Source organism: Somniosus microcephalus, chromosome 22, assembly GCF_052327205.1.
Source record: "Somniosus microcephalus isolate GS21.2 chromosome 22, FLI_Smic_1.0, whole genome shotgun sequence".
In the NCBI taxonomy this organism is placed as follows: domain Eukaryota; kingdom Metazoa; phylum Chordata; class Chondrichthyes; order Squaliformes; family Somniosidae; genus Somniosus; species Somniosus microcephalus.
In genome coordinates this window covers 32,310,583-32,335,952 of record NC_141008.1, presented here as the reverse complement: position 1 = coordinate 32,335,952, position 25,370 = coordinate 32,310,583, and the positions used below count along the sequence as shown (strand labels likewise).

Below are 25,370 nucleotides of genomic sequence, written 5' to 3'. Positions count from 1 at the left end.
CATTACTGGTACAGTACAGTGAGTGACACATTACTGGTACAGTGAGAGACACATTACTGGTACAGTACAGTGAGAGTGACACATTACTGGTACAGCAGTGAGAGTGACACATTACTGGTACAGCAGTGAGAGTGACACATTACTGGTACAGTACAGTGAGTGACACATTACTGGTACACTACAGTGAGAGTGACACATTACTGGTACACTACAGAGAGAGTGACACATTACTGGTACAGTACAGTGAGTGACACATTACTGGTACACTACAGTGAGAGTGACACATTACTGGTACAGTACAGTGAGTGACACATTACTGGTACACTACAGTGAGAGTGACACATTACTGGTACAGCAGTGAGAGTGACACATTACTGGTACAGTACAGTGAGTGACACATTACTGGTACAGTACAGTGAGAGTGACACATTACTGGTACACTACATTGCGTGTGGCAGTTTACTGGTACAGTACAGTGACACATTACTGGTACAGTACAGTGAGTGACACATTACTGGTACAGTACAGTGAGTGACACATTACTGGTACAGTACAGTGAGTGACACATTACTGGTACAGTACAGTGAGTGACACATTACTGGTACAGTACAGTGAGTGACACATTACTGGTACAGTACAGTGAGAGTGACACATTACTGGTACAGTACAGTGAGAGTGACACATTACTGGTACAGCAGTGAGAGTGACACATTACTGGTACAATACAGTGAGTGACACATTACTGGTACAGTACAGTGAGTGACACATTACTGGTACAGTACAGTGAGAGTGACACATTACTGGTACAGTACAGTGAGTGACACATTACTGGTACAGTGCAGAGAGAGTGACACATTACTGGTACAGTACAGTGAGTGACACATTACTGGTACAGTACAGTGAGTGACACATTACTGGTACAGTACAGTGAGTGACACATTACTGGTACAGTACAGTGAGTGACACATTACTGGTACAGTACAGTGAGTGACACATTACTGGTACAGTGAGAGACACATTACTGGTACAGTACAGTGAGAGTGACACATTACTGGTACAGCAGTGAGAGTGACACATTACTGGTACAGCAGTGAGAGTGACACATTACTGGTACAGTACAGTGAGTGACACATTACTGGTACACTACAGTGAGAGTGACACATTACTGGTACACTACAGAGAGAGTGACACATTACTGGTACAGTACAGTGAGTGACACATTACTGGTACACTACAGTGAGAGTGACACATTACTGGTACAGCAGTGAGAGTGACACATTACTGGTACAGTACAGTGAGTGACACATTACTGGTACACTACAGTGAGAGTGACACATTACTGGTACAGCAGTGAGAGTGACACATTACTGGTACAGTACAGTGAGTGACACATTACTGGTACAGTACAGTGAGAGTGACACATTACTGGTACACTACATTGCGTGTGGCAGTTTACTGGTACAGTACAGTGAGTGACACATTACTGGTACAGTACAGTGAGTGACACATTACTGGTACACTACATTGCGTGTGGCAGTTTACTGGTACACTACAATGAGAGCGCGACACTTTGGTACAGTGCATTGAGAACACTACAGACTCCTATTGGTGTAGTACAGTGAGTGACAGACACCAATCTCTCCTACTTGTACTATACAATGAAAGATCACTGACACAGAGAAAGGCACACCCACCGTGTGCCTTGCCAAATATCCTTTGAAGCATTCTGTGCCTCCCAGGAGGTTGAGCTGTGTCCCAGCAGATGGGCTGAGTACACCATGCAGGCTGGGTTTCTGCAAACCATCTTTCCGATGTTGACTAAGAATGAGATCGCACATCGGCCTGTGCCCAGCTGGCAGTAGATGAGCAGAGATGAAAGTGGAAAGTGAAGTCCCGCACCACAGTAATGATTCCTGTGCACAAACAGGAAGATGCAAGTTACATTTCAATTGCACTTTTCCTTTGATTTGATTCCAAGTGTAGTTTAATTTTTAATCAAGTTACTATATTGCCTTGAGTTATGACCTGCTTATCACCTCCTCAAATACAGTATTTACAGAAAGACTCATATTACAGCAGTGCGCTCTGGGTGCTTTGGTGTTTGATGATTGGCTTTTGGTGAGACCGGAAAGGACTGGGGACAATGCCCCATTTGTATATCATTCTTCTGCAATTGAAACCGATGCCAGCTGGAACATCTCGTCTCCACGGATGAAATTCAATGAAGTGCGAGGCTGGTGAGAACAAAAAAGGAGTTTGAATTTCACAGTCAATAAAACTTCAGAAGTTTCATCATCACCTTAAAAGACGTTTCCTGCGTTACTGAGGTAACAGGTGGCTGAATATGATGAAGGAGCCATGATGGGCAAGGTGGCCTACCTCCAGCAGGAGTGTGGCGGTCTCTTGGGCGGAGAGGTTGGTAGATCCAGCAGGAGAGTGATGCAGTCCCGATCAGGGTGGGTGTGGTGGCTATGATACTTCCAGTTGGAGGTGCCACTGTAGATGGATGGGGGGGGTATTTCTATTCACAGCCTCAACTGACTCATCTAATGAATGCTTTGTGACAGAATTGTGCTGTGTTTTGGATGGAGCCACCAAGAAAGAAAGACTTGCATTTATATAGCACCGGACATCTCGAAGCGCTTTACAGCCAATGAAGTACTTTTTTTTTTGAAGCGTAGTCACTGTTGTAATGTAGCTATATAGCTATGTATATCCTTTAGGAAAATCCACAGGGTACTGACAGTTGTAAAATATTTGGCCCAACTATCAGCCCTTTCTAATTAAAGGAATACTGTGCAGTGTCAGGGAGGGGAAATCACATAAATTACATAATGAAAGACGAGGTGCCAAATGAGTCTGAGGAATTTTGTGAGAGACTGCTGGAGCACTTTGTACCTTGGTGTACCTTGATCATGTTCAGGGCAGGAAGAAGCCAAATCGCCCTTTTACTTGGTTACATTGCTGAGTATTCAACCAATATTTACGGAAGTTTTATGGTTTTATTTTTTTCTTTATCTTATCCCCATCCGTTTTTCACTGAGTCACTCTCTAGGTGAACAACGCTGCTTGCTCTATTGCCCTTCCTGTCAGTGGAGACTCATGCTGAAAGGAGCGGCTACCTTGACAGAGGTTGCACCATCCTGTCGTATACTCTGGGTGCACGGTTTATTGCTGCTGACCGGAATCTGTTTCAACCAGTAATAATTCTTTCCCTTTCCCTTTCCCAGTTCAGTCCCATAATTCCTGGTTACAGTAATATATTTTGGGATTGTACTGAGCCAGGTGACCATGATCCCATCATGCCCTTCCCTTTATTTTCTAATTCACAAAATGCCTTGCTTGCAACTGAGTTTAGGAATGGATCCACGTGGCCCCATAATTGGTGAGATTTCGTGCTGAACCGCTCCTCCCTCCCTCTCCCTATCCCCGTGTGTTGACCTCATCTAACTTGGGATGGAGCTCGTTGCAGTTGATCTACCCGGAGAGATTTTGGGTGTTCCCAGGTGCGCTGGTTTGTCTTTTCCCCAGTGGTGGTACAGATTGATGGCTGAAGCAAATCTAAGTTGCATGGCTTAGCTGGACACTGCGTCCAAAGCCTTTGTCTCTTACTGGCTGCAATACTGGCATTAAACACCAATGTTTGAGTGATGTTGGCTGTTGGTTACGTGCTGCTTGTGGTTAGGCATGTCCCATTCTGATATTACTAAAGGTTTCCTAGTACTGCTGCTAGTTTTGGTGTTAAAGGCCTCTTGGCCTTTCTGCTTATACAGGTTAACTTGCCTGGAGATCATTGTACCGGTTTTGGAACTTTCCCAGCAGAGGGTTAGGAGTGCTGCAGATTCTGGATTGAAATGCAGGCTTTTTTTAATTCACTTATGGGACCGGGGCGTCTCTGGCGAGGCCAGCATTTATTGCCCATCCCTAAAAGATTACAGGAGCGCTGCTGAGAATTCCATTTATCACAGAACGCCACACGGAAATATTCGGCACAAAGTAAGCTGTGGCTAAGTTGCCTATACTGGCACCTAGTTTTGCAAATTCAGCAAATCTGTAACTGCCCTCAACCAAATCGAAGGGCCAGCTGCTGAGTGAGTGCCGGTAAGAAGTGCATATCCTGCTGCCGCTGGGAAGGTCCCGTCCCGGAGCCACTGGGAAGGTCCCGTCCCGGAGCCGCTGGGAAGGTCCCGGAGCCGCTGGTCCCGCCCTGGTGGATGGGTAGTTGCTGTCGACAGTTTAAATTTTTTCTTACCATTGTTCAATCCAAAGCCCTTTTTTGTTTTGGTTAGGAGGCTCAAACTGACATGGAAGTGCTCTGAGAGTTGTGACCAATGTTTCACTTCCTCCGCACAGCCCCCAGCATTGTGGAGGTAAAGGTGCAAAGTGCTGACTGTTCCAAATCCTTTTCCTTTCCCTTTTTCAGTGTTCCTCCCCATTGTTGGGCCGGATGACACACTCTCGCCAGCTGCCAACCTGCCATTCTCCAGTTGATAGTGCCCTGCAGCCAAGTCCCTGCTGATGTTGCTGTGTAACCATGAGCAGCCTGGGGAGCTGCCAGGAACCAGCACTTTTTCATCCTCACCATTCAACCCCAAGCTGCAGTTTGCTTTGTGGGGGGTGCCTTTCAAGGAGTAAGTTGGGAATGCTTCTCCGATCTTCTGGGAAGTAATTTTCAGGAGAGTTGGCAATCCTGGAGCTGCTGGAATACAGGATACCGGCTTTCTGTAGCCCGAAGAAAATTCTGGGTATTAGTCCTGCTGTATGTACTTCATAGCCCTGAACTCTCAACATGAGTGAATCCATAACCAGAGAAATGGACTCTTGGCTCATTTAAACGCACAGTAGGTTCATTTTAACGGCATCAAAATAAGTTGACATTTTGAATTCAAAAATGTAAGTTTCCTTCCAAATTAGTGATGCGAGTGAGATAAGTCTGCATGGACCCAAAGTATTGGGAGGTGTTTGATTCATTCGAGATCTGGCTGGAACTTCTCCATCCTGAAGGAAATGTTCCAAACGTTCAAATTTAAATTTTTATTTCAAAAGGTGTTCATGCTTGTGGAAAACGTGGGCTAAATGCCCCAGCTGGAGGTGGAGTTGGTTTCTTGTTTGTGCTATCAGCCCCCATTTCATGCTTGCGTACACTCTTTTAATAAAAAAAATAAAATAAAAAATAAAAAATGTCCTGCCTGGTCAGATTTTGGACTGTAAAGGTAGCAGCCCTATTCTGACTCCATTTGTATCACCATTTTAAACAGCTTCATTTTTCCAGAGCCCCAAAGCTTTTTAATAGATCCCTCTTGTATTGCACATTATTCATTCCATTTAACTGTTATAAATGTTTTTCAGTTTCTTATGCCTCTGTGCTCGCTCACTTCTGCCCCCAGATACCACTGCTGAAGAGTGCGAGTGATTCCCCGTAGTCTCCTGCCTCTGGGTGAAGTCACTGTTGATTATTGAAGGCGATATAGGAGCGACCCTTGTACAACATTGAAGATTCTATGGCAATGTTGTTTACCTATCGTCCTCAGCAGGATGAAGATGTTACATTAACCCAGATGGCAGAGAGCCTCCAATTGGGGATTAACCCGCTGAGCTGGCTAACTTAACAAAAGGGCTGACAATCCACGGTCTGATTTCAAAACTGAGTGGAACCAACACTTGGGCCTAGATTTTCAGTGTGCCCAAAACCCGCCTCCACGTAAGTTTCACAGGAGGCGGGTACCCGCCCCGCACTGGGACCCGCCGACCTGAGGCGGGAAGGGATCAGTGCCAGTTTTTAGCCTAATCCCTATTTTGAGCGGTGTCGTGTGGGATTCCTGACTGCTCCAAACCACGCCAGGTTAGCAAGGCGGGCTTTCGGGTTGAAGGACTTGGAGGGGTCGCGATGTCGGTGTTCAGGTTAGTGATGGGTGCATGAGTGCAAAGGGAAGTGTAAAGAAGTTTAAATTACCTGTACTTACCTTAACAGCCTTTCTTCCTGTAGGCGTCGAGAGTCCATCACTCAGCCGACACTGACTGGCTGCGATCTGTCAAAAGTGACAGCCTTCAGCTTTTAGTGTCGGTGAGAGTTCTAACTGAGTCTGTGTAGAGGACTCAGGTTAGAAGTCAGACTGTCAGTGTTTGACAGCTTCAAACAGCTGTGAAACACTGATATTTTATCTGTCAAGAGCTCTTGACAGATGAAATTTCAGTCTGTGACGTCACCTGTTGCCGGATGGCCCTTAATTGGCCTGCTGAGCCCGCTGGGCGGGCTCAACAAGGTCAATCAAGGGAAAATCGCGTGGGTTGGCCAGCCATCGATGTAGGTGGGACTAAAACCCGAAAGTTGATGTCCCGCCTCCTTCCCGACAGCTTAATGAAAATCGACCCCTTGGTGTGCAATAAACAGCACTCCTACTCCTTCAGCACCAGAAATGCACAGAGGGAGCTGCAAACAGCACACGTTATACCAAAGAGTGGGATAAATGGGCTTGCACCATGTGCCATATACAGACCAAATTCCTAGTTTATGCAGAGTTTTAGTGAGGATCGTGTGTGAATGATGAATCCTTTGTCCAGTGCTGTCTCTTACAGCACATTTGGACTCTCTGCTTCAAGATTTCCTCGACTTCCAAAACCACAAGGCATCCTATATAGCATGAAGACTGGAATAAGGTGCAACCTGTATGTTCAGTTTATCAGTGATTCTTGTAGTTGTGGACAGCAGCTGTTTTGCCTTGCTGCGCTGGCTCTCTTTGTATGTATGTATATAGGCTGCTTGCAGTTTAATAAAAGTTTTTTTTTATTGCTTTGTTTGGCAGTTTCACCCTCTGTGGCTGTGTAACACCAGCGAAGATGAACAACAAGACTATGGATTTGTCAGTATGGTCAAACTGGAGAGTCCTGACCGAGACCCACACCCCTGTCTCTCCCTCTTCAACAAGGTAGGCGATCTTGGTGCACACACACACACATGCACATTTTAATTTGGTCACTTGAAAGTGATATTTAACAAGTGAGACATAAGTTTGATTTTTTTTACATTAAAGCTGGCCAAAGCCTCTCAGGGCTTTAATGTTTAGGGTTAAGAGTCCAAAGCCCTTGATGCATCTGTGAATTTCAGGAAATGTATATGTTTCCAAGTTTCTGTTCTGAAGGAGCTGCCAGGCTCAGTACAATTTCACAAGGCCAGCAGTCCTCCAGTTCGCCCTGACTCGGACTAGGTACAGTTTCACAGGGCCTGAAGCCTTTCAGTCCCTTGTCTTGACTCAGATTGCAGTAGGGTTCCATGAGGCCAGCCATCCCTTGCCCCAACCGGCTGTTCATGTATGAGCCTTAGCGCTCTGTATTGGCCAGATATTCGACCTGAGGGGTGTCGCAACTAAGCCTAATTATTTGATGTCAGGCCCTGAGTTGGGAATCAGACACTGGGCCTTTCTGACACTTGTTGGTGAGCGTTTGAAAATTCTAAAGTGGTGGGAGTGAGTGCAGCACCAGGGGAGGGGATAGTTGACGGCACAAAGCCTTTGATTGCATACTAACAGATTGACAACATTTTGTAAAGTGGCCATGCCCCTAAAAACAGCACTGCCGGTTTCTGTAATCGCTGCCCATTTTTCTCGATTCCTCTATTTTGCCTGAACTGTTCTCTACCTCTCCCACTACTGAATTCATACAAGTAAGTACATGTAATCCACTAGTGGTACACCCGACCTGGGTAATTTTGCATTCTCCTTCACCCCTCGCCCAGATGCCAGTTTTCTAGATCTAGAGTCCCATGTTTCTGCCCCATGCTCATCTATCGACATTTAATGAAACACAGCAGCATTTGAGGGAATGGAAGCTTGCAGCTCCTCCAAAAACAGGCACCAAAGGCTTGGCCGTTGCTGGGTAATAAGGGCACACCACATGGCTCCCTTTCGACTTGTCTTCTCATCACAGCGCTTAGCAACCTCAAGGCTCTGACCAACAGAGCGTTCACTTTTCTTTTGATATATTTTTTCTTCATTTATATTTTTTGTTGCAGTATTCTTTTGTCACAACACGCTGTCATATATTAAAAGTGTACATTATGCAAGGTACACGATGCAGAGGAATAGCAAATGATTCTTCTAGAGTGACTTACAGGCAACTCTGGGGGCTGAGTCTGGCCCTGGCCAATAGCAGCAGTATTGGAGTGTACAACACATGCCCACTAAGTTGGTGTCCTGGTGGGTTTTGGCTTTGCCACCACAGCTTTGTGTATTCCTTTGTTCAGGTGAAGTGTAAGAGGTACAGTATGTGCTGAATGTTACGGCCGACTGCCCAGCCACAGACAGCTGGTAAGGAAGAACAGCATAGTAGATTTGGAGAATTTCTACTAATTCAGTCTGAGTAAGTACTTGATTTTCCACTTGACCATTGCCATTAACCTTCACTGTACCAACCCCAAGAATGGCCCTCGCCACTAACCTTCAGTGTGTTGACCCCAAGAATGGCCGCCGCCATGGCGCTAGTGAAGTTGCAGACCAAGAGATGGGTCTTCAGACTTGTGAAAGTGAAGCTAAAGTAGAAGAGTTTAGAAGAAGAGTTACAGAGTGAAAGATGTGATGGTTGAAAGGCTCTGTCATTAATAGAGGAATATGTGGTGAGAGATTGGGATATGTTGGTGTTCAGAGGGACCTGGTGTCCTTGTACACGAATCACTGAAAGTTAACATGCAGGACAGCAAGCAATTAAGAAAGCAAATGGTATGTTGGCCTTCATTACAAGAGCATTTGAGTATAAGAGTAAAGATGTCTTACTGCAATTATATAGGGCCCTGGTGAGACCACACCTGGAGTATTGTGTACAGTTTTGGTCTCCTTACCTAAGGAAGGATATACTTGCCATATTGCCATAAAGGGAGTGCAACAAAGGTTCACCAGACTTGGATGGGGGGATTGTCCTATGAGGAGAAATTGAGTAGACTAGGCCTATATTCTCTAGAGTTTAGAAGAATGAGAGGTGATCTCATTGAAACATACAAAATTCTTACAGGGCTTGACAGGATAGATGCAGGGAGGATGTTTCCCCTGGCTGGGGAGTCTAGAACCAGGGGTCACAGTCTCAAAATAAGGGGTCAGCCATTTAGGACTGAGATGAGGTGAAATTTCTTCAGAGGGTGGTGAATCTTTGGAATTCTCTTTCCCAGAGGGCTGTGGAGGCTCAGTCATTGAGTATATTCAAGACAGAGAGCGATAGATTTTTGAATATTAAGGGAATCAAGGGATATGGGGATATTGCAGGAAGGTAGAGATGAGGTAGAAGGTCAGCCATGATCTCATTAAATGGCGGAACAGGCTTGAAGGGTCAAATGGCCTACTCCTGCTCCCATTTCTTATGTTCTTATGTGGGGGTGGGGGTTGCACATGACAGGGAGCAGTCTGGAGTCTGAACAGCAGAACGTGCGAGCTAGGACATAGGGTGGAAAAGGGTTCTGAGGCAGTGTGAGGCACACCACGGAGGGATCAACCATTTGAATTCAGTTCACAGGCTGGAGTGAGACGGGGAGCCAATTGCTGTGGGCGAGGAACGGGCTGATAGTTGTATAAATATAATCCAACAAATTCTGAATGAGTTCAGAGTGGAGCTCAGAATGCCGTCAAGGAGGATGATGAAGAAATGGAGCCTTGGGTTGCTGGTGGTATGGACAAGCACCATTTGAGGTAAAAATGCAAGTAGGCAGTATCATGAAGGATAAGTAGGTTTACTTACACTTGGTGTGGGGTTTGAAGATTAGGGTTGAACACAGGATGGCTTCTGTTTTGCTAATGTTGAGCTGGAAGATGTTCTTGCTGCTCCAGGAAGGGGTGACAGACAGGAAGTCTGATGGAATGGTGCCACTTGTGCAATCGAGGGTAGTGGGAATATAAAGTTGAGTGTCATGCACATACACGTGGAAGCTGATGTCATTTAAAGATTGTCCTAAAATATAGCTGAGGGGCATTGAGTGCTCCTGGGTAGCTGGTGAGGTAAGGCTTTCTCACTAATGGGAGTGATGATTAACTTTTTTTTCCATAAAGCTGACTAGCTCAACGGCTAGGCACAGCACTGAGGATCGGCAAGAGCATAGATGATGATTGGCAAATGATCTGTAGAACATGGTTTCTACATTGCTCGGATCAGAGAGCTGCCATGCCGAGGAAGGCTAGGCTGTGCAGTTTTAGATATTCATTATTTTGCTAGATTTATCTGACGGACAATGGGAAAACGTTCTTCCCTCGGGAGTTGAAATAGAGCTCGATTATACATGGCCTGCGGGAGGGGCAGCCCCACGACTTTCATGGAGTCCAAATGTACCAAGTCTGGGAGGAGCTGGGATGATGGGCGCAATGGTCTTTTCTTCCATCGTCTTAATAGCTGTATCCCAACGAAACAAGATTGAGTGGTTGTTGGAGGAATGTGTCAGAGGATCTGGAATTGAAGAAGGATAAGACTTAAAGAACAGAATATCTGCAAGTCTACAGCAGGTTGCCGAGTATCTGGCCAAGATTTGGTTGGGATCCCATATCTCTCTCTTTCAGATGCTAACTGAGCTGTTGTACAGTTCCAGTATCTTTTGTTTTTATTTTAGGTTTCCAGTGATTGTAGCTTTTATCTTTTTCACCGTGTGTTACCTAGAATCTTATTGCAGCGTTAAATCTGTTTAAGTTCTGACTGGATGTGGTGCTGTGGAAAGGAGTAGCTCTGATGGGTTTGGTGAAGTCAGATTATATATATGAGGTGTTTTTTTTGCCCAGGCCAAAACTGGATGGGGATGGAACGTTTCCAAAAGGACAAGTGGCCCACCTGTACACACTTGCAAGGACCTTAAAAGGCAGCCATCGAACTTGGACTTTTACTGTCCAGTTCGCAGTTATCAAAATTACAAGGCGGTCCACTCGAAATCAGACTGGTGACTGGGCCAACAGACACCTGCAGTCTTCCTGCCAATGCACACTACTGATATCAGTGCCCAACATTCCATGCAGCAGGAGGATCCCAGTGGGCTGTTCCAGCACAAGTTCCTGCCCCGTGTTTCAGAGGCAAGTGTTTGAATCTGGCCTGACCCAAACCATTAATTGTTTGTCTGGGAGAACGTGGCTCCTAATTTCACTTCCAGCGCCAAGGGAAATAATTATGGGGTGTTGGAAATTTAGGAGAGGAAGGAGCCAATGGGACAATAGAAGATTGCTAGTGTTCAGTTGTAAACTTTGGTCACACAGGCAACCAAAATAGCATGTATAGCTGATAGTTGAAGGTTTGTCTGTAGTTAGGTCGCTTGCCTTGATCAGTACTGACTATTTGGCACAGTAAATCAGAGAGGTATGAAATGTCAAAAATTCAAACCTAGCATTTACTTTCGTTGAGTTGTGACAGAATAATTGTTTCTTGGTTGATACTTTCATACCCGAGAACCTTTTATAAGAGCCAAGTGCTTCCAGGCAAAGCAATTAACTGCCAAGTTCTACTAGGACAGTCTGGTGCCATGAGCACTGGGAACACCTGCCTCCCACGCACAGCACTGAGAGTTTGTGCCAGGATTATCTCACCGGGATCCTCCTGCTTGGAAGCTGTCCGCTTAGGGAACAATGGAGCACAATAATTGCTGCTCTTCCAGTTACCTTCCAGCTTTAATTGAATTTACCCAAACTCTGCGAAGAATGAGCCCCAGAGATCTGATCTTTTAAAGGTGTTTTTCTCTATGTTCAGACTGTGCCAGTGAGAGTCGCGGATGCCTGCTACAGACGGGGCCTTATCGAGATAGGGGAGGCAAACTCAAGGGTCCTTCCTTTTGCACCTCCCATGTGCCCAATTAGAACTGAGAGCGCGTCGCTCAGATCGCAACTCTGCTGGAGCATCACGCTCAAACATCAACATGCAGGTGTCTTAAGGAATTGTGCATCTGATGAGGTCTTCCCTAACATGTTTAACCACAGCATGTTTGTTTTGGGCTACGTGCAGTGGTTATTTGAGGGTGATATGAACAGGAATGATTCCTAACTCCTCTCTATTCAACACAAGTTCTGAGACGAGTAGACAGGTGGTGTTTCCTATGTTAGGAAGTGTTAAAGTGTTTTGATTTATTTCCTTTGTCCTATTCTGTTGTTTTTCCTGAAGTGAGTTTTATAGAATCTCCAGGGATGAACTAGCGTCAAGTCGATTTTGTGTTATGCTTCATTGACTGGAAGTTCTCAAAACGTAGCATCACTGCCCCCTTATACCTGCTCTCTCCTCTAACCCTTGCATACCCCGACCCTTCTCCACCAATTCCATCCAGCCCCCTCTCCTCTTCCATCTCTAACCCTGCCCCATCTCCTTCAGTTCTGCTCCAGCTCCTTTCTTGCTCTTCCTCCATCACAATTTCTTCTCCAGCTCTTCTTTCTTCCCGTTCTCTCCATAGCTATTCACTTAGGTAAGGGGTTTGAGTGACCCCTCCTGGGTAACGTGTTCATTAGGGAGCCACAATTGAGTAGTATATTTTCAGTTAGGTCGCAATGATCAACACCACGTCGGAGTTGAACAGAATTTTTGGAGCGGCTGATGTGTTGCACCTCAATTGAACTGATGAGACCTCATGGAGTGCTTCTGCCAAACTCCACCTGACACAACCTGCTGCTCCTGGATGCGGTTTCCAATATGATTCACATCGCATTAACAGCAATATAGGATTTGCAGGCTTTGTCTTGGGGACATCGCACAGGACTAGATTCCGTTAACTGCAGAAGCCAAACAGCGGCCTGTTTAGGCACTGAATCAGTACAATGTAATCTCTGCCTCAGGTTCTCCTCATTATTTAGTGGGCTCCTTCAAACCCAGTAGATCTCAAACTGGGGTGGGACAGGAGGCTTGCCCAGCTACGATGGGGGAGGCGAGGGGGGGCTCCAATTCTGTGCAACTGGGGGAAAGCTATTTTAAGGCCGTTTTCTAGTTCTGAATAATGTACAGTGTGTTTTGGCTGTGTTTGTGTGGAGACATTGAGGAGCACAGTTTGCAGATGTGGTTGAATGAGTTGTGCAGGCACTCCATCTCGAACATCACTCAACAAAGGAGGAGCAAGACAATAATAGAGGAGGTGGGGTTGGTGATGGGATGTACCTGTTTGGGCTGTAGCAGGCAGGAGTGAACTGGGTGGAAGGAAGCAGAGGCAATATGTTGTTCATGGGAGCAGGAAAGTTGTGCTTTTATTCAGATTTTTTCCCCCTCCCTCCCCATTCCTTGTAATGTGACTTGGGTCATTAAAGGTCAGGTATAAATGCAGGTTGTTGTTGGGGAAGCTACATTGTTGTTAAAACACACTGTGCATAACCAGGTACGGCAGTTCTTTTTATCCCCCTTTTCAGGACGACGGTGATGCCAACTTATTGTCAGGTAAAAGCTTTTCCTTTTAGTGTCTCTTTAGAAAGTTACTTCAAAATTCATCTGCTAATTAGGGGCTGAAAAGAAAAAGATCAAAGCGCAGAAAAGAAAGAAAAGTTGGGGGTGTTGATAGGAACTTCATGAATCTGTGGTGGTGTCGGGCACGTCCTGTGTCGGGGGGCACTTCCTGTGTCTGTGGGAGTGTCGGTGGCACGTCCTGTGTCTGTGGGGGATGTTGGTGACCACTTCCTGTGTCTGTGCGGGATGTTGGTGACCACTTCCTGTGTCTGTGCGGGATGTTGGTGACCACTTCCTGTGTCTGTGCGGGATGTTGGTGACCACTTCCTGTGTCTGTGCGGGATGTTGGTGACCACTTCCTGTGTCTGTGCGGGATGTTGGTGACCACTTCCTGTGTCTGTGCGGGATGTCGGTGGCACTTCCTGTGTCAGTGGGGGTGTCGGTGGCACTTCCTGTGTCAGTGGGGGTGTCGGTGGCACTTCCTGTGTCAGTGGGGGTGTCGGTGGCACTTCCTGTGTCAGTGGGGGTGTCGGTGGCACTTCCTGTGTCAGTGGGGGTGTCGGTGGCACTTCCTGTGTCAGTGGGGGTGTCGGTGGCGCTTCCTGTGTCGGTGGGCACCATGAGTCTCTCAAGCTGGACGCTTGATGCATCACCTTCCCCCACCGGCCATATTGAGCCTTTTACTGTTGCATGGAATTTCTTGTTCATTTTTACCCATTTCGCACTAAAGCAAAAATAATCAAATGCATGCGAACAGGTTGACATATTCGATGTTGATGACATTAATCATAAATGAGGAAGGCATCATTTTTGGGATGTGAATGGCCATGAGGATATTGTGATGGGGTAATCAGGAGCCACTGTTCTAATCTCACTTTCTCTCCTTTTTGGTGACAGTTCATGACCAGCACTGTGAGCGAGGTGTCTAATAACCGGTGCTGTGCTGCTCTCCCCTAGAAATCCAACTCTTGGCTCCAGTTGCTGCAATAAAAGGCACTGGACATTTCTTCTAGTGCCGGCCGACAGCCCCGGAGGCTGCAGCCATCCGCCTCCCTCCCCAACCCCCTCATCCCCCTCCCTTCCCCTAAAGACTGCAAAAATCCGAGTGCTGTTCTTTTGTTGCTGTTTTGTAAAGGGGTGCCTGCTGCCCTAGGAGTTTGCTAATCTAAACGCTGCAGCCTCCCAGCCTTCCTATGTGGAATTACACTGGGGTGGATTCAGCAGCAAACGCCTGCTTGCTCAGTTGCTGTAGCGTCCTGTCTGTCTGGCTCTGGCCGCTGATCTTCCCCGGTGTAACCGTTCACCTTTTGCTTTTGCCCCGGCTTGCGCTCCAGAAGCTGGGGAATCCCACCTACCCTCTGCCGTGGTGCTGCGGGCCTCCAGAGGATTGTGGGCCCGCTTCCTTTCGGCCCTTGCCCTGCCTCTGATGCCCGATCTAGCTCCTGAAGCACCGCTAATGTAACCAGGGTATAAAACCGCTGAACGGCAGGCCGCCTCTCGCCAGAACTGGTTCGTCCTTCAGGTGTTCACGTCAGGAGATCAGTCATCAGACAGTTAATTTTTCTGTGAGCCACTTTAGTTTCTTGTGGTTTGCTAACGCGATGTCCGGCAGCTGCAAGGTCTCTGCATGCACAGCAACGTGCGGGCAGAATAAATCATAGTCTTTTACACCCCCACCCCCGGATACTCCACGCCTCCACCCCCGCCCCACCCCACCCCACCACCCCCAGGTCCATGCAGTGAAGTTTCCTCAGGAATGCCAGGTCATTACATTGCAATCTATTCTCCTAAAACAGACGCCTTGGGGGGAAGATTTCTAAATACAGAGAATTCCAGCGAGTGTTTACAGCAGGCACATCTTGCCATCTTCCACCTTCAGAAGGGTCCATGGTCCATTAGATTAACTAGCACAAGAAGGCAGCAGGTCGCTCCAGCGACTATCTAAACAGTGCCAGAGAAGCCTGCGGAGCGAGCAAGTGAGCGGGAAAGCAGTGACTGATGTGCTGCCAAGGAAAACAGTCCCTGTGTTTACTAGGCAGGTCACGTAGGGGTGCAGGAAGGCCATAGGTCTCCATTTAAAGAAGCTTGAAAACTCAGCAGCTGTCACACAAACCCCCCCCCCCCCCCCCCCCCCCAAGGCCTGGCACTGGCCGTGAAGCACAGCTCTCTGACTGCAAATGTGTCACAGTGGTGAAGATTAAAGAAACTTCAGCAGGCCCCACCCAGACTCGGGGGCCATACAATAGCCTAATTACACAGAATTTCTCACATAGTTCAGGAAGAGGCAGCAACAGCTGCATCTGAGTGCTTTTAGGAGCCGAACGGGACGTGTTCTAAGCTGTGTGAGATTTGTTATTTGTGAGGAAAGCATTTCAGCTTTCAGCACGATGCATACCTCTCCATGTGAGCCCAGCCCAGCGCAGCACAGCTCGGCAGCCAGCAAGTGAAAGTTAAAGCTGACAGTGAGCGTTGCGTGGAGGAGCTTTTATGGGCGCTACCTCCTTGTCGTTTGCAGCCAGCTTCGCTTTGTCTCCATGGCAGCACTGTCCCATGTAGGTGCGCTGCAGTGACTGGCAGGACCTTGTTTAGCGCCCTTTTCTGTTGCCTGGATACACGTGACTGACCTCAGCAAATGCAGCCCCAGCACTGTGTTGGCTCGTGATTCAAACTCCCCTTAAACTGAATCGAGCGAGGTTTTAGATTTTTTTTTAAACTGAACTTTCGCCTTCTCTCCCTCCAATGGGTGCCAACTCGTGCTGGGGGCTTTGGATCCACGGGCACGTCCAGATCTCCGACACCATAGCCAAGTTCGTTTGTCATGTGTGAACCCAGTGTTGTGCGATATTCAACATTAGAAAGAATCGCAACAGTCCTGACTTCACCTGACATCCACCCCACCCCCCTTTTAAAAGAAATAAAAACTTGCATTTATATAGCACCTTTTACGACCTCGGGACACCCCAAAGCGTTTTACAGCCAACTAAGTACTTTTGAAGTGAAGTGACTATTGTATGTAGAAAACGCTGCAGTCAAAAATGCACCCAACAAGCTCCCACAAACAGCAATGTGATAATGACCATATCATCTGTTTTAGGTGTTATTTAAAGAATAGATATTTGCCAGGATACCAGGATAACTCCCCTGCTCTTCTCCAAATTGTACCACGGGATCTGTTACGTCTATTTGCGAGGGCAGACGGGGCCTCGATTTAACTCCCATCTGAAAGACGGCACCTCCGACAGTGCAGCACTCCCTCAGTACTGCACTAAATAGAGAGCAGAGGTAGGAAACCTAGCTGATTTTTTTTTCCACTGAGCACCTCATCAATTCCCCCAGCTGTGCTCAGACAATTTAGCACAAATTAGGAACCTAACATGGGACCTTCTGGTCTCTATGGTTACACACCTGAACCTGAGAGTTCCTATACTCCCAAGACTATCAGGAGAGCTACTTCATTTTATTTCCATTTGCCTCCCCTGCCCCCATTTGTGTGTATGTGTCTCTCTCTCTCTCTCTCTCTCTCTGTCTCACACACACATTGGCTCAGATATTCCGACCCCTACGGGTGGGTACGTGCTGTGTACCCACCCGTAGGGACATCGGAAATGCCGGTTTCAGGCACGCACAGCGCACACGCTGAAAACCGGCATTTCCGATCTGTCAAGAATAGTTCCGCTTTTTGGAGACCCTCCGCCCGCAGAAAACCCTTACAGTTCTTACGCTTGAGTAAGGCCTGCTTTTACCAGGGAAAGAGTTGAAAAGAAGTGTTTTTTTTTTATTTTCACTGGTGTATCATTTAAAAAAACTTTTTTTAAAAAAGTAAGTTTATTTTTAGCCCCATAAAAAACTTAATTTTTTTTCAAAAAATTAAATTTTTGTTTAAAATATTTAATTTATTGTAATTTCAAGTCATTTTAAAAATGTAATTTAAAAAAATTCTTTATAGTTTTACTATTTTTTGGGGTGATCTCATATTTGACAGGTCTATCTGTCAGGTGTATGAAGGGAGATTCCCTTCTTTGATTGGCTCCCCATGGCCCACGTGATCCCAGGGACGCTTGCGAACTACATGCATCCGTGGGATATGTGGGCCCTGCGCATTTGGAGTTCGAGAGGCCCAGGAGTGTGTGTGTCCTGGGAGCCCTCAGGTAAGGGCGTAGGTTTTTTCCAGATCGGAGGCTTCCGCACGCGGGAAGCCTCCGATCGGAAAATATGGCCCATTAACTCGCCTATCCTCTTTCGCACGAGCTCTCCTCTTGAGGGTGATCCTCTTCAATTTGAAGTATACTGTTTATTTTATCACTTGCCCTCAAAGTTCTCTTCTTTCCAACCCTCCTTCCCTGCACACCCAGCAATGAGACATTAGATTCTACTTGGAGGAGGTTACTTGGCTCAGGTGGAGCAAGATGCCAGGGAGAAGACCACTGCGCTTCCTAATGGTTTAAACAGTAAGGTGATTGCAAGTGCAGAATGCACGTCAGTTGAGGATACAGTCACTAGGGAGACAGAAGGAGCCAATTTTATTTGTATTTGGTAGTGGGGCAGTAGAGGCAGATAATTTGAACCACTTTGGATCAAAACTTCTACAGATTGGAGCTGATTTAGAGTAGGGTTTACAAAGACTTCAAATTATCAAATTTGCCCACTGGATCGACAGGTGGGAGGACTATAGCGGGCAGTTTGTGGTACCTGGGAAGCTTCCAGCTGGAGACTGTGTCCTTCTTGCGCTGCATGTACTGTTAGCACATTGAGTGCCAGAGGAAGGGGAGATGCATGGTGAATTCACAGGAGCAGCGCGCAAGTGGTGATTTCTGGTCTCTTAAAACCAGCAGAGCATAGTCTGATAGTGTGTAGGCCAGTGTCCTTCCTTGAAGTTGACTATTGGCCACAGCAGTAGGTACCAGAATTTGGAGACGGGAGAGAGAAAGGAAGATGGGCCCGTGAGATGGCCTCACACCTTGGCTAGAAGGGGAGTGTGGAAGAATGTTAAAAAGTCTCTAGATATGGATATTATGTTGTTAGCAGAAGCCTGCATTGTGGCATGGGTCAGTATCGTCACTGGTATTAAGGGAAGATACTTTTATGTCTAAGTAGCAGATGGACAAGGAGTGAATCAGTGCTACTGGTTGCTATTCCTGTATTTGTCTCTGTTGAAAAGTGTAAACACCTTAAATTGTCAGGTTGTGACGGAGTTCTTGTCGGAATGTTTCATTAAATACTGAGAACTACATTGCATTACTTGCACGTAAAGTTGTGAGTAAATCTACAGCCATCTCCCCTCACTCCAGCCTATTTTAAAGGAGATGGAATTGAGTGAAGGCACCGCCTCATGTAGCAATGAGTGACGCAGACTAGAACGTCCCAGACTCCATCCCAGAGTTGGCTAATCTCAGCTGTAGCAGGATTTGGGCCATTAGAATTGATTCTTCTGGTTTAAGGAGGCTTAAATTGGCCCCATCGCTATTTGCTCTGCATAGGTGCTGCTGGAAAATGCTCATGTATGGACATTGGTGAGGACATCATGGTCGAACAGCCTGCTGGCACACAATGTCCATGCTCAAATGTCAAGGGTGGCAACTTGAGTGAAGTTCTGCATGGCGGCCATCTGTGCAACTCGTCCGCCGGCAAGGATCAGCACTTTCAGTAGAAGGGAGGAAGAGAAGGACCCCAAAGTTGGATAGTTCTTGTGATACTAGGACCATGAAAATGGTATTTGTGCAAAGCAATCCGCCACAGTTGAATGATAAAGGTAGTAAGGTTTTAAATTTGTCCTTATTTTGCTAGAATACCTCGGTAGTTGGGGAGAAATGTAACAGATCTTGGGAGCTTGTACTTGTGTTCATTCAACATTCGTGATGGATTAAATAAGTTGGGCAGAGCCCACGTTGTGCAAGGCCTACGTGACCCACCAGGAGGGGTGTTGATGGCTCAAATGGCCTTTCTGCACTCCATACTTTTATAATTACAGCACAGGTGGGTAATGGGCCTGTTCCTTGTTTACCTGGAAGCCGTGGTCTGTACAGTAGTGTTTGATTTAAGGCGTGTACTCCAAGTGGAGTTAACACACAAAACCAAGAAGGTTTGGCAATCCCAGCCTCTGCCAGTCTGGGTTCAGGGTAAATGAATCCGTGGTAAATTTCATTGTGAAACTGAAGTGAATTTTTCTGATGTCACTTTTATCAGTAGTTGAATGTAGTGTTGAGTGACATTGAATAGATAAGGCAAGCAGGGTTAGCAGAAATCTCAGAAAACTAGGTAAGCGAGTACTGTCCCATCCTCTGTGGGTGTTTCAGCTTTAAGCGCCTTGGGATGTTACTCCTACGTTAAAGGAGCTATATAAATGCAAGTTATTGTTTCCACCTTTTGGTTGGCTGGAAGAATAGAATTCTGACGGCAGAGGAGAAGATTGGGCGCTTGCACGATGGATGTTAACACTGGCCTTGGATCAATGGCCCAGAGGGTAGTTGAAATGCTCCAAGTTACAAAAAAGTGTGCCATTGATGGTTAGAATTTCATGGCAAGATGTATTGTGGGGGGAGGAGGAGCACTTGGGGTGATGGGATCTGTGTCAAACTGGCTTTGTCCAAAACTCGGGTGAAAGAAAAGAAGAACTTTGCCTTTCATAACCTCAATGTCCCAGAGCACTTCACAGCCAGAGAAGTACTTTTGAAGTAGGGAAATGTGGCAGCCAATTTGCGCACAGCAAGGTCTGAAACAGCAGTGAGATTAATGACCAGACATTCTGTTTTAGGCATTGGTTGAGGGATAAATATTGGCCAGGACACCATGCTCCTCGCATCGTACCATGGGCTCTCTTGCACCACCTGAAAGGCCAACCATAATTACAGTTTTTGTCCTTCCAAACTTTGGTTGTCTCTGGAGGGAGAATTTTGAACTGTTATTACTAGAGTAAAGTACTGGTGGGAACGGGTCCGACAGGAATTGTTGGACCAGCTTGGAGGCCGAATTAAGAGCACCACACAAGAAGCGTAGCGCTCACCGTTGATAAATGTGTTTAACTGTGATTTTTCCTGTCGTGAATTGATATCGATACACTAACGAAGCTCAGTGACAGTACTGGATAAATCAGAATCTCAGGACCTCCCTACTCTTTACACAGAGTGAGAGTCAGGTTCCTGCACACGGACAACAGTATTGCTGCTGGTAAAGAGAGAGGCTGGTTCTTCACAAGACTGCTCTGTGCTGCCCTGGATGCTGTGTTCAGAAACTGGGGACAAATGTTTATATCCATCACCAATGGATTTGTATGTCAGGCAATGGAATAAGGGTCAATGTTTCCCAGGATTGAGTGGTGTGTATATATAGATAGAGATATAATGTGAATACACAGAGCGCTCAAAGCAAAATTGGAACATTAGAAGTATTGCTAACTATGGTGGGATCTTCAATGGCGATGTGGCTTATGTTTGTAAAGGATGGGGATCCTAATATTCCTGGTTATAACATTCTCAGGAGGGATGGGTGGGTGGCACTATAGCACTCTATCACAATAGTAGAGCATAAGGATGTTCCAGGGGGTTGTGTTAAGACTGAATGCGTATGCATAGCATTAAGAAATATGATGGGAACTGGTACAATTCTTGGTGAGCATTGCAGCCATCAAACAGTGGAGATGAGACAGAGGGGGCGATCTGCAGATAGTTCAGAGTTCCTTCTGGATAATGAAGTGGGACAGATAATTGATGAGAGTAGGCGAACAATTGGGGAAATAGTAACCACAGCACGAGTTAAGTCAAAATTCATTGAGCTGTTACGGGATCTGACCTGAATGAACTGGGCCGAAAAGTTGCCAAATAATGTCGATAGATCAACAGTGGAAATTCTTGATAAGTCACCAGGACCAGATGGGATGCATCCTAGGATGCTGGGGGAAGTCCAGGCATAAATTGCTGAGGTACTGGCCATAATCTTTGAATCCTCCTTAGATACGGGGGTGGTCCCAGAGGACTGGGGAATTGCAAATGTTACACCCTTGTTCAAAAAAGGGTGTAAGGATAAACCCAGCAACTATAGGCCAGTCAGTTTAACCTCGGTAGTGGGGAAGCTTTTAGAAACGATAATCAGGGACAAAGTTAACAGTCACTTGGACAAGTATGGATTAATTAAGGAAAGCCAGCACAGATTTATTAAAGGCAAATCATGTCTAACTAACTTGATCGAGTTTTTTGATGAAGTAACAGAGGGTTGATGAGGGCAGTGTGGTTGGCATGGTGTACATGGATTTCCAAAAGGTGTTTGACAAAGTGCCACACAATAGGCTTGCCAGAAAAGTTGACAGTGGCAGCATGGATACGAAATTGGCTAAGTAACAGGAAACAGAGAGCAGTGGTGAACGGTTGTTTTTCGGACTGGAGGAAGGTACACAGTGGTGTTCCCCAGGGGTCAGTACTAGGACCACTGCGTTTCTTGCTATATACTAATGACAGACTTGGGTGTACAGGGCACAATTTCAAAATTTGCAATTGACACAAAACTTGGAAGTATAGTGAACAGTGAGGAGGATAGTGATAGACTTTAGGAAGACGTAGACAGGCTGGTGAAATGGGCAGACACATGGCAGATGAAATTTAACGCAGAAAAGTGCAAAGTGATAGATTTCGGTAATAAGAACGAGGAGAAGCAATATAAACTAAATGGTACAATCCTAAAGAGGGTGCATGAACAGAGAGACCTGGGGGTATGTGTGCATAAATCATTGAAGGTGGCAGGGCAGGTTGAGAAAGCGGTTAAAAAAGCATACGGGATCCTGGGTTTCATAAATAGAGGCATAGAGTTCAAATGCAAGGAAGTTATGACACTTTTATAAAACACTGGTTTGGCCTCAACTGGAGTATTGTATACAATTCTGGGCACCGCACTTTAGGAAGGATGTGAAGACCTTAGAGAGGGTGCAGAAAAGATTTACCGAGAATGATTCCAGTGATGAGGGACTTCAGTTACATGGATAGACTAGAGAAGCTGGGGTTGTTCTCCTTAGAGCAGAGAAGGTTAAGAGAAGATTTGATAGAGGTGTTCAAAATCATGAGGGGTCTGGACAGAGTAGATAGAGAGAAACTGTTCCCATTGGCAGAAGGGTCGAGAACCAGAGGAGACAGATTTAAGGTGACTGGCAAAAGACATGAGGGGAAACTTTTTTATGCAGCGAGTGGTTCGGATCTGGAATGCACTGCCTGAAAGGGTGGTGGAGGCAGACTCAATCGCGGCTTTTAAAAGGGAATTGGATAAGTACCTGAAGGAAAAAATTTGCAGGGCTATGGGGAAAGGGTGGGGGAGTGAGACTAGACTAGCTGAAGTGCTCTCGCAGAGAGCCGGCACGGGCTCGATGGGCTGAATGGCCTTCTGTGCTGTAACCATTCTATGATTCAAATATGACATGCATAGAATATAAAATAAATACATCCCTGCCGGGTAAAAAGGGGGTGCATCAAAGAATAGAGTTTCATGGATAAATACATGGATTGCAATTAAACTGAAACTTAAAAGGGAGGCATATGATAAAAGTAGAGCTAACAGTATTAAGATAATCATGAGGAATGTAGAAAGTGTAATGGGGAGATGAAAAGGAAGCTTAGAAAAGCTAAAGGGGAATACTAAACAGAGCTAGCAGTTAAAAGAAAACAAAATTGTAAGGGCTTTTATATGCATTATAAAGTAAAATAATTAGAGGGGGTAGGAGAGCTCACTTGAGGGAGGGAATCTAATTGTGGAGGATGAAGGGATGTCATATTACATAAATAATTTGCATTTTTTTTACAAATGATTGTGGAAGTCAGAATGTTGTTGTATTAGAGGAGGATGTGAAACATTTAATGGAGATAATTGTAGAAAAGGGACTGGTTCAGAAACAATTAGCAGACCTCGGTGGATACGTCACCAGACTCTGATGAAATGTAGCCTAGGTTATTGAAAGAAATCAGAGAGGAAATAGCAGAGGCTCTGGCCACAATTCTTAAATCCTTTCGTGCTGTTGAAATGTAGTCACTAACACATTTGAAGCTAGAGAAGGATAAACCGGGAAACTATAAACATTAGTTGCAGGCAAACTCTTAAAATCCATAATTTGAGATGAAATTAATAAGCATTTAGAAATGCATGGATTAATCAAGGACAGATTTGTTAAAAGAAAGCTGTGTTTGACAAATTTAATACCTTTTTTTTTTGCAGAAGTGACCACTTAGATAGATGTTAGTTTATATGGATTTTCAGAAGACATTTGATAAAAGTATCTCCGAAAACAGTTGTTAGAAAAATGTAGGTGTGTGTGTGTGTGGTATAAGAGGAAAATTAACAACATGGATAGAAGGTCATTTGAAGGGTAGGAAACAAAGAGTGTGAGTAACTGGTTCAAAAAGAAAATACTGCAGATGCTGGAAATCTGAAATAAATACAGAAAATGCTGGAGATACTCAGCAGGTCAGGCAGCATCTGTGAAGAGAGAAACAGAGTTAACGTTTCAGGTTGATGACCCTTCGTCAGAACCAGAGTAACTGGTTGTTGCTCAGATTGGAGAAGGGTTGGAAGTGGTGTGCCCCAGGGGTCAGTGGGTCTACTTTCATTTTGGATATGTGCAGATGATTTTGATTGATTATACGGAAAACAAAATCTCAAAATTTGCTGACGATACAAAAGTATAGTTTTGCAAACAGCAGCAAGGACTGTAAAAGACCAGGAAGGCATAGGATAATGAGCAAACAGGTGGAATATGCAACTTATTGTGGATATGTATGAGGTAATACATTTGAGAGGAAAATCAAGTAATGGGATTATATGGTCAATTGAAAGATGCTGAAGGGTATGGGTGAACAGAGATCATGGGGTTCAAATACATAATTCCCTAAAAGTGACAGTGCAGGTAGATAAAACCATAAAAGAAGCCAACAGCATTTTGGGTTTTGCTAATCAGGACATAGTGCAAGAGTAAAGAAGTCATGATAAATTTGTATAAACATTGCCAGTACTATGCAGCTCTGGGCACCCCATTAAAACCATAGAGAACGTACAGCATGGATTCACCAAAATGATGCCAGGAATGGAAAAGTAAAGTTATGCGGTGAGACTTGAAATACTGGGACTGTTTCTACTGTAGCGGAGAAAGCTAAGAGGAGAACTGATGGAGGTTATTAAGATTAAGTTTTGATAGTGGTTTCTAGGGTCTCTGTGGTGTAGCGGGGACTGCTGGCAGGCAAGCGCCCTTGAGTATATCATTTAATTGGTGGTACTGATTTAATTTAAATTAATTAAAGGGTAAGTCATGTCAGGACAGCCCATCCCCGTGTTATGCTCCTCTTGCTTTATTTGGGAATTCAGGGACGCTGCCTGTGTCCCTGACGACCATGTGTGCCAGAAATGTATCCAGCTGCAGCTACTAATAGACCGCATTGCGGCGCTGGAGCTGCGGATGGATGAGTTTTGGAGCATTCGCGATGCTGAGAGGATCGTGGATAACACGTTTAGTGAGTTGGTCACACCGCAGGCAAGGCTGGCAGAAAGGAAATGGGTGACCATCAGGCAGAGCAATAGAAGCAGGCAGGTAGTGCAGGGGACCCCTGTGGCCATCCCCCTCTCAAACAGGTATACCGATTTGGATACTGTTGAGGGGGGTGGCCACAGGGGTCCCCTGCACTACCTGTCTGCTTCTGCTGCTCTGCCTGATGGTCACCCAGGGGTGCTTCTGCTGCTCAGGAAGGGAGGAAAAAGAGTGGGAGAGCAATAGTGGTAGGGGATTCTATCGTAAGGGGAAGAGATAGGCGTTTCTGTGGCCGTAGACATGACTCCAGGATGGTTTGTTGCCTCCCTGGTGCCAGGGTCAAGGATGTCACTGAATGGCTGCAGGGCATTCTGAAGGGGGAGGGTGAACAGTCAGAGGTCGTGGTTCACATTGGGACCAACGACATGGATAGGAAGAGGGATGAGGTCCTGCAGCAAGAATTTAGGGAGCTAGGTAGCAGATTAAAAAGCAGGACCTCAAAGGTTGTAATCTCTGGATTACT

General features: G+C 45.8%; 1 protein-coding gene across 2 annotated transcripts in view; it reads left to right on the top strand.

Moving 5' to 3' along the window:
- The window catches only part of rnf43 (ring finger protein 43), a 206,134-nt gene that overhangs the window by 131,990 nt on the left and 48,774 nt on the right, over positions 1-25,370 (top strand). For both annotated transcript variants that reach the window (XR_015073219.1, XM_085964426.1), the window contains exon 2: positions 6,804-6,926. Coding sequence is in view for 1 of the 2 variants with exons in the window: in XM_085964426.1 (XP_085820552.1) it covers positions 6,804-6,926 (123 nt within the window). In the remaining variant the exon portion in view is untranslated. The remainder of the gene's footprint in view (positions 1-6,803; positions 6,927-25,370) is intronic.